Raw genomic sequence first — 15,011 nt, 5'->3', positions numbered from 1 at the left:
AAAAAGCTCGCCATAAAAGCTAGAACTTTATATTACTCATCTTTAATAGAGAATAAAAATAACCCTAGGTTTCTGTTTAGTACTATTGCTAGACTAATTAAAAGTCCCATTTCTTTTGAACCGTGTATCCCTACAACTATAAGTAGTGATGACTTCATGAGATTCTTTATAAATAAAATGATTTCAATTAGAGAGAAAATTCAAACCATCCTTCCTTCTACTATCTCTAGTCTCCTGTCCAATGAGGCAACTTTAAAAATTTCACTAGAGCCTGATTTATGTTTGGACAGTTTTTGTCCTGTTGAGCTCTCTGAATTCTCATTCAAACCATCCACTTGCCTGCTAGATCCCATCCCAACCAGACTGTTTAAAGATGTATTACCCCTAATTAATGTCCACATTTTGGATCTACTTAATTTGTCTTTAATGGATGTGACAGGCTCTGTCCCTGTCTGTTTTCTTTGTATTTGTTTGTGTTTTCCACTTGCTCCTCAGTCTGCCTCTCCACTCCTCAGTCTTTATCATTCACACCTGTCCCTCATCAGCCACCTGCCCAGGTGCTCTCATTACTCACTCTCCCTCTGTCATAAAAAGCCTTTCTCTCCTTCACTCCTCGTCCGGTCATTGTTCTGTTCTCACAGACAACATGGTCCTCCTCTATTCCTTGTGCCAGGTATCAGTCTGATTTTTTAATCTGTCCTGTTCTTGTCTGCCTGGATCCTGCCTGTAGTTTTGCTGCCCCGTCAGCCGTTTTTGTTTTTTGTGGTTTAAAATAAATTATTTTTATTATAAACTCCTGCCTCGCTCGCCTGCCTGCAAATGGGTCGAAACAACACTGAGGATTGTGACAGGATGGTTATGTACCACAGCGTTTTAAGGTTGCTGTAATTAAACCTTTACTTAAAAAGTCTGATCTTGATTCAGAAATTCTGGCCAACTACAGACCTATATCTAATCTAACTTTCAACTAAAAAATTCTAGAGAAAATAGTTGCAGGTCAGTTGCGTGAACATCTACAAAGAAATAATATGTTTGAAGAGTTTCAGTCAGGGTTTAAAGCTCACCATAGCACAGAAACAGCACTAGTAAAAGTCAGTAATGATATTCTCGTGGCCTCAGACAATGGACGTGTGTCTATACTGGTCCTTTTAGACCTCAGTGTTGCATTTGATACAGTTTATCACAATATTTTACTACAGAGGCTTGAATATGATATTGGGATTACAGAAACGGCTCTAAAGTGGTTTAAATCATATCTATCTGATAGATTCCAGTTTGTAAATGTAAATAATAAATCTTCTTCATACACCAAAGTTAGTCATGGAGTTCCTCGGGGCTCAGTGCTTGGGACAATACTCTTTACCTTATATATGTTTCCATTAGGTAAAGTTATTAAACAGCATGGGATAAATTTCCATTGTTATGCTGATGACACACAATTATATTTGTCCATAAAACCCAATTAATCATATCAGCTACTTAGACTACAAGCATGTCTTAAAGACATAAAAACCTGGATGACTCTTAATTTTCTCCTGTTGAACACAGACAAAACTGAGGTTTTGTTTTTGGACCTGAGCACCTTAGGAATTAATTTTTCAGTCTTTCTCCCTCCTTAGATGCATTAATCTGTCCTCCAGCTCTAATGTTAAAAATCTTGGTGTTATTTTTGATCAGGACATGTCTTTTATCCCCCCACATGTGAGATTCCTGGGTATTTTTTGTCTGTCACTCACTCTTCCTTCCACAGCCAATTAACCTCAACTCACTCCACCTGCTGCTGCTCTGTGGAGGACTGCCTGATGGGGTATTTAAGCACCTGCCAGATACCTCTTCATTGCTGGGACATCTTCTACCAAATGGTAACTCGTGTACAGCCGACTAACCTTTGTTACAGCTGGTTCTCACCAACTGTGACTCCTCCAGGACCTTCCACAGCCTGCCTCTTCAGATCCTCCCTAGGATCGTATCGCTCCACTGGACTCCACCTGTGAATCAACGGTGTCCCTTCAACAACCACCATTAAGCATTCTCAACTGGGTCAACCTGCTCCGCTCTCCACCGCAAAATACCTCAGGACTGGATCTCCTACAAAAACCCAGGAACTCTCCTCTTCTCGGACTCCACCTACAACACAAACAGTGAGGAGTCATTTCTCTATATTCCAGAATCAAAACATTCAAAGAGACCACCAGAACCCATACTCACTTATTCCTCTTCTCCCTTACAGCTGCGACGACACGATCACCTGTAAATAAAAGTTCACTTACCTTTTGTAGTTCTGACTCTGTCTTTATTGAATCAGTCTGCTCACGTGGGGGTCGACGTTGAAAAAAACCTGATAGTATGTCCCAGCCAATGGACCCCCCGAGCAAGACTGAGGAGGTAAAGACTCAGTTAGAACCAAAAGTAAACACTGACCCTCTCCACTTAACTTTACAGCAGATTTTTGTGCAACAACAAACAACTCAGGACAATCTATGGGAGTTGGGTGATATGGTGTTCTCTCTTCAAAAACAAATGGCGGACCAAGCTTCATCTTCGACTCAGCCCATCCCTCTGGAACCTAAAATTAGGATGAACAATCCGTGCCCCAAGGAAACAGACATTCGACCTTCTGAGATGCTCCAAGGTAACACACGCAAATGTGGTGGCTTCGTTCTCCAGTGTAATTTGGCATTTAATCATGCTCCCATTACCTATTCATCCGATTTTGCCCGCATAACTTATGTGGTTAGTGCTTTAAAAGGAGACGCGCTTCAGTGGGCACATGCTTACCTTCGTAGACGCCCCATCGAAACTCTGACGTTAGCTACCTTCTTGAAGGATTTTCTTCGGGGTTTTGACCACCCTTCGCAGCAGGAGGAAGCAGCCCAAAACTTTTTACGTTATGTCAGGGGAAAGGGATGATGTCCAAATTCGCCATACACTTCCGCATCATCGCCGAGGAGTCTGGCTGGGGTGAGATAGCGTTATGCAGTTGTAGTGATGTAGGGACAGCTTTGCTGTAGACACACTACTAATTAATTATTCTTAAAGCTAGTTCAAGCACAAAGAATATTAATTGTTAATTACAACAGATTCTTTCTTTTTCGAGTTAAATTTCTGTCATGTGACCGAGATAACTGTGAGGATTGTTTAATCAGTGACATGAGACGCCATTTTATCTTTGACTCATCAGAATAAATGTGGTCATTTATTTAACAGAATCAAAATTTAACATAAAAACATGTACACATTGATTTGCTGATCTGTTTCTGATTAATAAAAACTTGGCGCGCTTTACTAACAAGACAACAGAACATTACTGATTGAGGCTGATTCACCTCTGAAGGCATCTAGATTACTGGCGAATAAAAGTTTAAGAGAAGGAGTGGAGAAGTTTAAAGATGGATGAAGGAAGATGTATGTTTGTTGACCAGAATTAGCACTCTTCTTTCAACACCAGCTCAAACCCCCGGTCCACTTAGCGCATGACAACACGTGACGTCTCTTTACCTTTGCAGATTGATGGATCAGCTCCAGTCTAGAGGTCCCTATGCACGCTACCTTTCAGCGTTTCCAGTTAAAGTGGCTGGTCATCGTCAGAAGTCATGTGGTTTACTCTGTTCAACAGAACAAGCTTCCTTCAAAGTTGTAGGGCGTTACGCCCGGGTGAGTTCACAGCGAGGCGCTGTGACTCCGCTGGGATGGACGGACCCCTTTGTACATGGTCCCATTCCATCAGTTTCTCAGTTCAGCTGGAAGACTTCATGGTTCCACTCAGAATTGCAAGACTGAGTCCGAAGTTCCACTCAGAAGTGGAAGACTCCGGTGTAAGACCCAAGGAAGACTGAGGAAAAGTGCAGGAAGACTGCAAGAAGACCTTAGGAAGACTCCATAGTCCTAAGGAAGACTCAAAAAGACTGCAGGAAGACTGCAGGAAGACTGCGGGAAGACTGAATAGTCCCAGGAAGTGTTGACTTTTTAAAGGGTACTCACTTCCTGTCAATTGGTACTTCCTGATTGGTTGAAACAACCAGCAGGGACGGTGTTTCAGTGATGTCAGGGGGTTATTAAAAGTCAAAAGAGGATGCAGGAATGTTTAGAAACGGTTAGTACAGACAGAGAAATGTTTATGAAGAGGTGACACAAGGCAGGTGCCAGTTGAAGTTATTTACTGTCTGCTAGGTTTAAAAACAAGGCACTTCCTTCTCATAACTTGCTTTCTGACATTTTACCGACATCCCTGACTTCTGACCGACATCAAATCCACTCATTCAGACAGAAGATCAAAATGCACGATTACGTTGTAAATAGGCATTTAACTTGATTTCTAAGTCTAATGAGGTTTAAAAATTATTAATACTGTTTCACAGTTGATTTAAATGAGTGGTTCACTTCAACATTTAGAAATGGTATGAACTAAACACACTTTGATTATCAAGATATTCTAAAATAGTAATGATAATGTAAAAAACAAGAGTGTTCTTTCAATTGATTAATTCAGGATACAATTAAATAGTCTCTTGATGAGCTAATATGTATTTCTGCATTCAGATCAATGAAATAACAGTTCCTGTCCTCTGAAGGTCTTCAGAGACAGGTTGAGGTCGAAGGCCTAGTTCACTACAGTCCCCCCTTTGGAAATCATTGCCTGTACATGGGGATAAATTCCAACATGAACTTACGCCTCCGAATGTCCTTGATCTTGATGTAATCCAGCAAGAGGAAAACAAAAGTCAAAGAAGGTAATCCCACAACGGTTTAGGTAATTCCACAATATTGTTGGTATTTCCATAATGTTGTTGGTAATTCCATTATGTTGTTAGTAATTCCATTGCAGCAATGCTTTAACCCCTTGGAAACAAAGTCTGTAATCCATTGGAAAAAGTCATATAATCCACAACGATAAATCCACAACGATTGGAGGTGTTGATTGATCAGCATGTAGAGGGGTTCCCTCGACTGAACTGCAGAGGCGACCACTGGATTGAGATTGGAGACCCACGTTGGAGTTGTAAGTCCCTTCAACAAAGGTTGCTGCTGGTGGTTCCCAGTGGGTGCCATTCTAGTTCTATGTGTTCATGCATTTATGTGGTTTTAGTTGGGCTTATGAGTGGGATTTTACATAAGACCTTGACCTATATGCACCTGGTGTGTAAGCTATCACGGTTAGATCAGCTACAGGTACCAGTTAAAGGGTGGGTCATGCTGAAAAATGATATATAGGGATTTATACCTATAGAAGGGCATTCCAAACTATTTTTCCATTCCTAACTTGGTTTAAGTTGTATTTACATGGCAAAATATAGTTTGGTTCAATTGTCTGTTGTCCCTTTAGACGAATGACTTGAGGTTTGGTTTTCCCCTAAATGTTTTTGGAGTCTATGGCAAGACTCAACTGAAGGATTAGCTACCCCCCCCCCCTTAATTATGGTAATTAAGGTAGCATTAATCTACATTGACTCCTCAAAGATTGAAATTTAACAAATGAACAGCATGTTGGCATAGTTAAAGTCCTCTTAGTCTCTAACTAAAGTACACACAAAATTTATTCTTGCTGGGGGTCTTCAGAAACAATACCAAAAACCAAATAACCAATGTCTCAACATCGACAACAGTAGTGATCAAGCAACCAGAAAAAACAACGTTTCAGCATTGACAAAAGTAGTGATAAGGCAACTAGAAAACAACGTTTCAGTGTGTCACTCACTCTGACTGTCATATTTGATCACGTTATCACGTCTGAGTTGTTATCTTAACACTTAATTAAGCTTAAACTTATTTAGTTTCTGCTTGGATGACCTTTTTTCCCACTAGGTCTGAGTTTGTGAGATCTTTGTCTCCTGTGGAGTTATTGAATGCCTTGTGTAGTTTGACCTGGTTTCGATGTACCCATATAACAATTGGCTCTTTTTGGCCTTTGCTGATTTTGATCTGATAGACAACTGGAGACAATTTGTCTGTTATCAGGTAGGGTCCAGTCCACCTGAGCATCAGTTTGCGGGTGAGAGTTCCAGTCCCGGACTCTCTTTTCTCAGTTGTGGGGGTGAACGTGTAGTACCAGACCCTATCTCCCACTTGGAGTTCCTCGTGAGAGGCCTTTTGGTCATAGTACGCCTTTCGTCCTTCAGCAGATTATTACAGGTTTTTCTGGGCAAACGCAAAGGTGTTTTTAGGGTGTTCTTCCAAGTCATTCATGTATTGTTGTGTGGTGTAGGCTGTTGCCACGGCGGCATCGCCTGGTTGGTACAACAGGTGTAGAGGGAGAGTCATTTGTCGACCCGTCATCATCTCGAAGAGAGAGATGCCATTCGTTGTGTGTGGAGTGGCCCTTATGGCCATGAGGACCAGAGGGAATTTCACGTCCCAGTCCTTGCGGCTACGTATTTCTTCAAAATACTTACCACAGTTCTGTTTGCTCTCTCCACTTGGCCTGAGGCCTGTGGGTGGTAGCCAACATGGAAGTTGACTTTGATGCCTAGCATCTTCCACAATTCTTTCATCACTTCAGCTGTGAAGTGTGTACCTTGATCTGAGTTCACCCTGAGGGGAAGTCCAAACCTTGAAAATACATGATTCATTAGTAACATAGCAGTTGTTTGTGCTATGTCGTTAGGAGCTGGTAGGCATTCTACCCATTTGGTAAATGCGCAAGTTACCGTGAGAAAATATTTATTTCCTCTAGTGCTCTTAGTAAGTGGTCCAACCCAGTCGATCTGGAGGTCGGACCATGGGAATGCAATGCCTCTACTTTGCAGTGGTGCTCTGTGGAGGGGTCTGGATGGCTGAAACTGGCCACAGACCAGGCACCCTTTTATGTAGTTCTTGACATCCTTTTTCATTCCAGGCCAATAAGCAACTTGTTTTAATGCTTTCAGCGTGGCATTATCTCCCTTGTGTCCTGTGGACGGGAGGTCATGCGCATGAACTATCATCACCCCCCTGTGGTCATGGGGGACCACGAACACGGGTGAGGACGTCGGTCCATGAGCAAAAAAGTTAGGATGCCCTTGAGTAGTTTTAGCTGTTTGCACAACTGAAAGAGGACTTTAAGGTCAGGATTGGAATCTAGGTCGGTTTTGGACTGAGTGTTTTTCTCTAGGTCAGTCAAGTACAGCATCATCAAGTTTATCGCAGGATCCGAATTCTGAAGTTGGATGATGTCTGGGTCAGTCAGCATAGGTTGTACAGAGACTGTGTTGTCAGCCAGCTTGGCTACAACCTGTGCACGTGTGGCACCATGTCTCTAAAGCAATTAAAGCGAGGAGGAATTCCTCTCAGCAGCTCTTCCTTAAACCATGAAAAGCTCTTTGTGTTTGACCACTTTCTTGTTGCTTGTGAGAAAGCCGTTCTGTTTCCACAGAGCGAGATGACACAAGAAACTAAGTCGAGCGTAATTAGAGTCCGTGCAGATGACTAGCGTTTGGATAGAGCATTCTACTGCCATCTGGAGAGCTATTAGGATTCCTGCTATCTCAGCGTACTGAGAAGTCTGAGAGCCTAATTTAAAGCTAAAAGTGACCTCTTGTTGGTCTTGGAGGAGAATCTCTCCAACACCTGATTTGTAGGTTTGTTCGTGGTGGAATGAGCATCCATCCACGTACAATGTTGTCATATCTTTGCAGATATTGCTAACAAAGTAGTGGTGATTTGGGTCATCACTTACTGAGGGTTTTTCCTCAGTTGGTAGATGGGTGACAGGTACATCTTGTGTACACTCCTGGCAGAGTGCCAGGTCGGTGCCCAAATGTGTTTTTTTTTAAATCCGTAACAGATGTCTAGGTCAAAACTTTGAAGCGCCATGAGCCACGTGGCTACCCGTGAGTTTGTAACCACACCATCTCTGATGCGTTGGCTATTCAGGAAAGTTACTGGCTGGTGTTGTGTTTCAACAATGATTTTTTGTCCACCGATGTAACTGGAGAAGTGTTTAACTGCCCACACAGTGGTCAGTAGTGCTTTCTCACAGTTTGAGAACTTTAATTCGGGGCCTGCCATTGTCTTACTGGCGTGGGCCACCACACGCTTGTCTTTGTCGTGCATCTGGTACAGACCTGCACTCATGCAGTGAGCTAAAAAGCCCACTTCCAGGTGAAACTCTTTGTTGTAGTCTGGATAGACTAGACATGGGGCTGACTTGAGTCTGTCCCTGAGAGAATACATTGCCTGCTGTTGGTTATCAGTCCAGATAAATGGGATGTCTTTCTTTAAGAGTTCAGTCAGTGGTTTTGCAAGGTCTGTATAGTTCTCTATGAATTGGCGTGAGTAATTACACATGCCCAGAACACTTTGTAGTTCTCTGAGATTGGTGGGGACTTTGAGATTGTCTAGGCCTTGGGTGTGAGTCAATTGTGGTTGTACTCCGTCTGAACCTACTAGTAGGCCAACGTAGTCCACCTTTGTCTTGCACCACTGGCATTTTGACAGTGAGATTTTAGCACTAGCAGTAGTCATTTGATTCAGAAAGTGGTCAATCTCAGCCAAGTGTAAGTCCAGTGTTGGCTGCCTCAAAAGGACATCGTCCACGTAGATCAGTGTCCCACGTCCGTGGGCATCTGGACATGCTTTGTTCAAAAAGATGTTGAACTCAGCTGGTGAGTTAGCATAGCCAAAGGGGCACCTGGTGAAGGTGTATTGTCGGCTACCAAAAGTGTAAGCTAGTTTGTGTTGGTCCTTGGCGCGCATAGGAATGGTTCACAAACCAGAGGCGACGTTGAGGATGGAAAAGTACTTACCATCGGTGACCTTGGGCAGTTCCTGTTGGATCTGGGTCATTGGCCACCTAGATAAAGGAACTTGTTTGTTTAGTTTTCTGTAGTCTATGGTAAGTCTCCACTTAACATTTGGTTTCAAAACTGGCCATAAAGGTGCAGAGTTGGTGCTATTACAATGTCTGATTATGCCTTTATATAAAAGGTCATCAATGATTTCCTTGACAGGTTGATGTGCTACTAGGGGAACCTTGTATTGTCTGACAAATGTAGGCGGTGAGTTTGGCGGAGTTGTGATGCTCACTGTGTGAAGCGAGGTCAACCCACAATCCATTGAGTCAGTCGAGAATGACTTCTCATATTTCATAAGAATCTGGTGGAGTTTGTCCCTTTCTTCATCAGTCGTCAGGGCGTCGGCTTGGGCGACCACCTGTTCAATCTATGAAGAGATTGCTAAGGGTTCTTTATGTTTGGGGAGCTCCAGTGAGTCCCTTTCTGTGCCGTTAGACCTGTCTATAGGTAGGACACTATAGGTTTGAGGTCCTAAATCGACATCATTGGTTGAGAAGAGAGCTATGGCCTGTGTTTGTTTCGTGAACCAAACTGGACCAGTCTTTTGACTCGATACCAGGTTGTCTGGGAGTCCTCCCAGAAATGGAATGCCAAGTTCAAAATCATGAAAATCTGTGGAGATCAACCATCCTAGCCTTGTGTTTCTCGGGATCAGTACCTCCTCTATACCTGTGTTGCACACAGCAACAGATGTGGTTCTGGAGTCGAGGCTCACTTGGCTTGCAGCCTCAATGGACAGTCCTAGTTTGAAAAATGTAGGAGATGGTTGAAAGTATGCCTGTTTAAGGCTAATAGCTTGTCCCGCCACAATGTGGACTCGTACCATTAGGTTTGTAACCTGAGGTGATACTGAGGTGTTTTGGTTGCTAGCAACCTGGCAGACCTCTGGAATGGTCTGTCCAGCCGTAAGGTTTGCTGTGTCTAGCACAGGAGGATCCTTTTTGGCTGGTTTTAGTGACCACAGCACAATGTGGCTGGTGTCCACTCGGACACCTAATCTTACCAAGATGTCAGAGCCTATGTAGGTTGCATGTGGTAAGTCTGGGACCACGAGGAATGGGTGTACCAGTTCCCATTGGTTCCAGATCAGTTTCAGGTTAATGACTCCATTCGCAGTCATCACGTGAACTGTTGGGATACAATGGAAAGTGGAAAGCTTTCTCGATCAGAACCAGACCCAAATGATTTTTAACCAATGTTTCATAGAAAGCTTGGTTAATAGCTGATTTCCAGGCTCGACTACTGCAACTCCCTGTTTACTGGAATACCCGGCAAAAACCTTCAGAAGCTTCAATATATTCAAAACAGTGCAGCCAGGATTTTATTGAGAGCTCGTAAATTTGGACATATTACACCCATTCTCCATAACCTCCATTGGCTTCCTGTCACCTACAGAATTCAGTACAAAATTGCTCTCATTACCCATCAGTGTTTATATGGAAATTCACCAGATTATCTGAAGGACCTTCTTGCTCCATATTCATCTACCCGGTCCCTACGATCACAGAACAGTCATCTTTTCCACCTGCCACGAACTAAATTAAGAACCATGGGAGATCGGGCATTCTGTGTGGCTGCCCCCCGCCTCTGGAAATCCCTCCCTGAATATCTGAGAGCTCCACAATCATTGACTGACTTTAAAAAAGGCTTAAAGACTTTTCTTTTTAAGCAAGCCTATTCTGTCTCCACATGATTGTATCATTGATTTTAGTTGTTTGTATCATTGATTTTAGTTGATTTTATCACAGATTTTAGTTGATTTTATCACAGATTTTAGTTGATTGTATCATTGATTTTAGTTGATTTTATCACAGATTTTAGTTGATTGTATCATTGATTTTAGTTGATTTTATCACAGATTTTAGTTGATTTTATCATTGATTTTAGTTGCACTCTGTAGCACTTTGAGATTTTTGTTAATGAAAAGTGCGTTACAAATTAAATTCATTATTATTATTATTATTATTTACCTGTCCACAGTGACAGTACAGCATCTTCGGTATGGCATCCTTGGATCTCTACACCTTTAACTACCAATGGTAGGTAGTATCCAGTGGGCTCTGACTGTCTCAGCTCGCAGAGGAGGCTTTCTTGTTCAGTCACAGTTGGGTCCACTGGTTGGGTCTCTTCGGTTTCACATGCTTTTAAAGGCTTACTTACCGGGACTGTGTTCTCTCCTGAGAGGTCCTCGGTGCCTTATGCGGTGCCTGCTGTTGGGCGGTCTTTGACTGTCTCAGGAGGCATGAGTATTGGCAGGGGTTTGCTCACTCTGGCCCACATTGTCTGTTCACCATAATCTATAATCGCCTCAAAGCGATTTATAAAATCTTGGCCAATCAAAAATGGGAATGAGTCAACCATTGACACATGTACCGGGTAGTATAGTGTCATCTCGCCAACCTGCATGTGAACCATAGCTATAGCTGTTAGGGTTGTCCTCGTCTCTGCGAGGCTCTGCAGTTCTATAGCACGTTCTATGAGAGGTATTTCCCTGTGAACACCGTTAGCAACGGTCCTGAGCTCCTCGAACAGTTTGGCTTACATAATAGTTATGTCAGCTCCACCGTCCAGTAGGGTTTCAGGTGTGAGGACCCCTTCAAGCGTGATCGACAGGTAAGCTTTCTTAGCGACCCCCCTTCTGATCAGGTTACACAGGAACCTTGTAGGTTCAAATCAGTATTTATGGACGGATTTAAAGCTTTTAACGTGGCGTCGCTTCCCAAGCACGCTCTGTATGCATGGACTCATGAGTTTAGGAACAAATGTGAGGGCTTTATTCAGCTTTTTTAAACACAAAGGAAGACTCTGTTAAAACGAGCTTCATTTCTGGGGTCACATGACTTTACAGACACGTGAACATCGGAGGTGGGTTTTTCGTACTGACACCAGAGTGAGCGGACGTACACGGCATTACGTCACTAGCTTCTCAGCGAATCAGAACGTCCCAAACAGCGGTTGTCGACCAATCACAGCTCATGTGTACTCGCCTTAAGCTAGCAGTTAGCATCAACAGTCCGGTCAAATTATTGCCCATCAAAGCTTCAAAAATGCACAAATTTACTGTGAAACGTAACGAATCAGCATAGTAGCAACTCTGAGATGGCGCTCAGCCCACAGACAACGTATCACCATTTAAAATACGACTCGTTCGAGTCAAGTAAACAGAACCAGGTCGAACACGCAGAACCCCCGGTCCACGCTAGAGTTTCAAACAGAATGAATGGGTTATTCCCACTGCTTACAGCTTATTACACAAACAGATTGACAATTTCAGCTTTAAAATGAACACATTGATGCAATTCTGCATCTTTCTGAACCCCACAGCCGTAAATCATGTCTGTACAAAGGTCAAAACTCTGACTTTTTTATGCCAACAAGACGAGTTATTTCACAATAATACAGGTCCTGGGTCACACATAATTTATCTCTTTAGATCCTCGTATGGGCCACCAAATATGTAGTGATGTAGGGACAGAGCTGAGTCAAAAGGCGAAGCTCTCAATTTACCGATCGATCTACGTTCCTACCCTCATGAGCTTTGGGGTGTGACCGAAAGAACAAGATCTCAGATACAAGCAGCCAAAATGAGTTTTCTCCGCAGGGTGCCTGGGCTCTCCCTTAGAGATAGGGTGAGAAGCTCAATCATCTGGGAGGGACTCAACGTAGAGTCACTGCTTCTCCACATCAAGAGGAGCCAGTTGAGGTGGCTCGGGCATTTGTTTAGGACGCCTCCTGGACACCTCCCTGGTGAGGCGTTCCGGACACGTCCCTCCGGGAGGAGACCCAGAGGAAGACCCAGGACACGCTGGAGGGACTATGTTTCTCGGCTGGCTTGGGAATGCCTCTGGATTCCCCCAGAGGAGCTGGCCCAATTGGCTGGGTAGAGGGAAGTCTGGGCTTCCCTACTTAGGCTGCTACCCCCGCGACCTGACCCCGGATAAGCGGAAGAAAATGGATGGATGGATGGATGGATGGATGGACCTTTTACTGGCTTCCACTGATCTTTGCCAATGTTTTATGTCCCAAATTGAAAGGGGTGGTTAATTCTCTCTATCTTCTGAAATGCAATGAACCTAAATGTTAAATTAACTGTAATTATACTGTATAGCACCTTTCTATCTTATCAAGATACTCAAAGCACTTTAGACTACAATATTTGCCCTCATTTACCCATTCAAACAGCACTCTACTATATTTTTTACAAATAATTATCAGTGCTTTATCACATTCATACACCAATGGGACACACATCAGAGGCAATGAGGGGTTCAGTGTTTTGCCCAGGGACACTTTGGCATGTGACTGCTCTTGGAATCAAACCCCCAACTCTCGAATTGGAGGAAGATTGCTCTAACCACACAGCCACAGCCACCCTTACTTGATGGCAAATAGCTTTAGAAATAAGGCTATAAAACAAGTGTAACACAGGGCTCCTTAATATAATGCCATTCTTATGCTAGTGTGATCAAGATTACCATCAAAATCAAACAAGCAAAAATTTTACAAGAAAAATTTGTTGATCACTGACTCTCTTAACTCTCAGCTTGTACCTGTTTTTCTGTACTCACCTGATGAAGTGGAAAATGGCTGATATGAAGAGCTCATTGTAGACAGCCACCGCAATGTATCGAGGCTCGTTGAAGGCTGAGGGTACAGTGCGGACAGCGTAGCACAAATACACCCCCCAGAGCAGGAAGAGGAACTCAGCTGAAACAAAAACAGAGTGTTGTTTAAAGGGATAGTTTAGCCATTTTGAAATGGATTCATGCAAAAAAAAAAATTATAAAGGCTTCAAAATATCCTGATAAATGCTCAATAATCCAGGTTGAAGAATATTAAAAAGTTCAATCTGGTCCTCTGGACATTCAAAAAAACAAAACAAAGCAAAACAACAAAGAAATGTAGAAACGTTTCGTCTTTCATCCGAAAGACTTCCTCAGTCTGATGTGCTGTATTCAGCTCAGTATTTTAAATAGCACCTTCTCAGAGTGGATCAACCAGTTTGCTGCTGACAACCATTTACAACGACTGAACTTTGCGGTTGCATCAAGTAGAATTCCTCTGGTGGAGATAATCACAGCCACAGAATCAGCCAGCCGTAACAACAAAATTAAATAGGGTGAAGAAAAACTCAGAATCAAAATTTCAGCCTGCCTCAGCAATGCCAAACCACCACCTTCCAACATCAGTAGAGAGGAGAGGGATGCACTCCCCACTCCTTAGCAAGGACAAAAACATCATCTTTCTCCCAGCAGACAAAGGAAGGTGCACAGTGATTTTGAACCAGAAAGACTATCATACCATACCACTTTATTTATAAAGCACTTAAAACAGCTACAAAGCCAACCAAAGTGCTGTACAGACAAAACAACAGGTAACACACAAAGCAAAATACAAAATGAGGTAAATCAGAATATAGACAAAAAACGATGCAGATAATGACGACAAACCAGTGTGGAGCATACAGGATCAAAACACAGATCATCTTGTGTTGAAAGCTATTGAATAGTAATGAGTTTTTAAACGGGACTTGAAAACCGAGAGGGAGGGGGCCTGTCTGACAAGCAGAGGTAACTCGTTCCAGAGTCTTGGTCCTGCTACAGAGAAGGCCCTGTCACCTCAGCGCTTAAGACGAGCTCCTAGAACTGTGAGGAGCAACTGGTCTGTCTCCGGCTGGGTGAGCTGTCTGTCAGATAAATTCTTCACCCACTTTTCTGTCTCCCTGGCATGTAATTGACTACTGGAGTGTTGTCCTACACTGAATGTGTTGTTATTAGAATAATGATGGTGTTGATGAGTTATTAGTAAGTTAAACTTATTTTGTTGTCGAGTCTTGGACTTGACATGCTGTGCTAAGAGTGTCTGATCTGTACAGTCCAACACTTGCTGAAGTGTGGTCTGATCTAGACACATAGTTAGTTTCTGTTTAATGTGCTCTTCTTTGGCCTTCAAGGCCTCAATAGCAAAATTGGTCTGTCTCACCCGTTCATTCAGCAGCTGGGTCTGTGCCTTCTGAAGGATCTTGCTTGCCCGGTGCCTGCTGACCGATGATTTTAGTTCCAGGCTCTTGGGAATGATGCCACTTTGTCGACATCTGAGGTTGAATCGCAAGATGTTCCTGTAGTCTGCCCTCTTCCTTGCTGTTTTCTCAAACTCTCTTACTAGTTTGAGGCAATCCTGGTCAAAGTGATTCAAATATCCTGATGCATGCTCAATAATCCAGGTAGAAAAATCCAAAAAAGT

The 15,011-nt window shown here is 43.0% G+C and overlaps 1 protein-coding gene across 1 annotated transcript in view; it reads right to left on the bottom strand.

The window, feature by feature from the left end:
- Positions 1-15,011, bottom strand: part of gpr158b (G protein-coupled receptor 158b) — a 496,707-nt gene that overhangs the window by 104,669 nt on the left and 377,027 nt on the right. Inside the window, exon 8 of the mRNA XM_037682052.1 lies at positions 13,337-13,475. Within this exon, the coding sequence (XP_037537980.1) occupies positions 13,337-13,475 (139 nt within the window). The remainder of the gene's footprint in view (positions 1-13,336; positions 13,476-15,011) is intronic.

This window comes from Nematolebias whitei, chromosome 9 (assembly GCF_014905685.2).
Source record: "Nematolebias whitei isolate Nwh7 chromosome 9, NemWhi1, whole genome shotgun sequence".
Lineage (NCBI taxonomy): Eukaryota > Metazoa > Chordata > Actinopteri > Cyprinodontiformes > Rivulidae > Nematolebias > Nematolebias whitei.
This window is presented reverse-complemented; position numbering and strand designations above follow the sequence as displayed.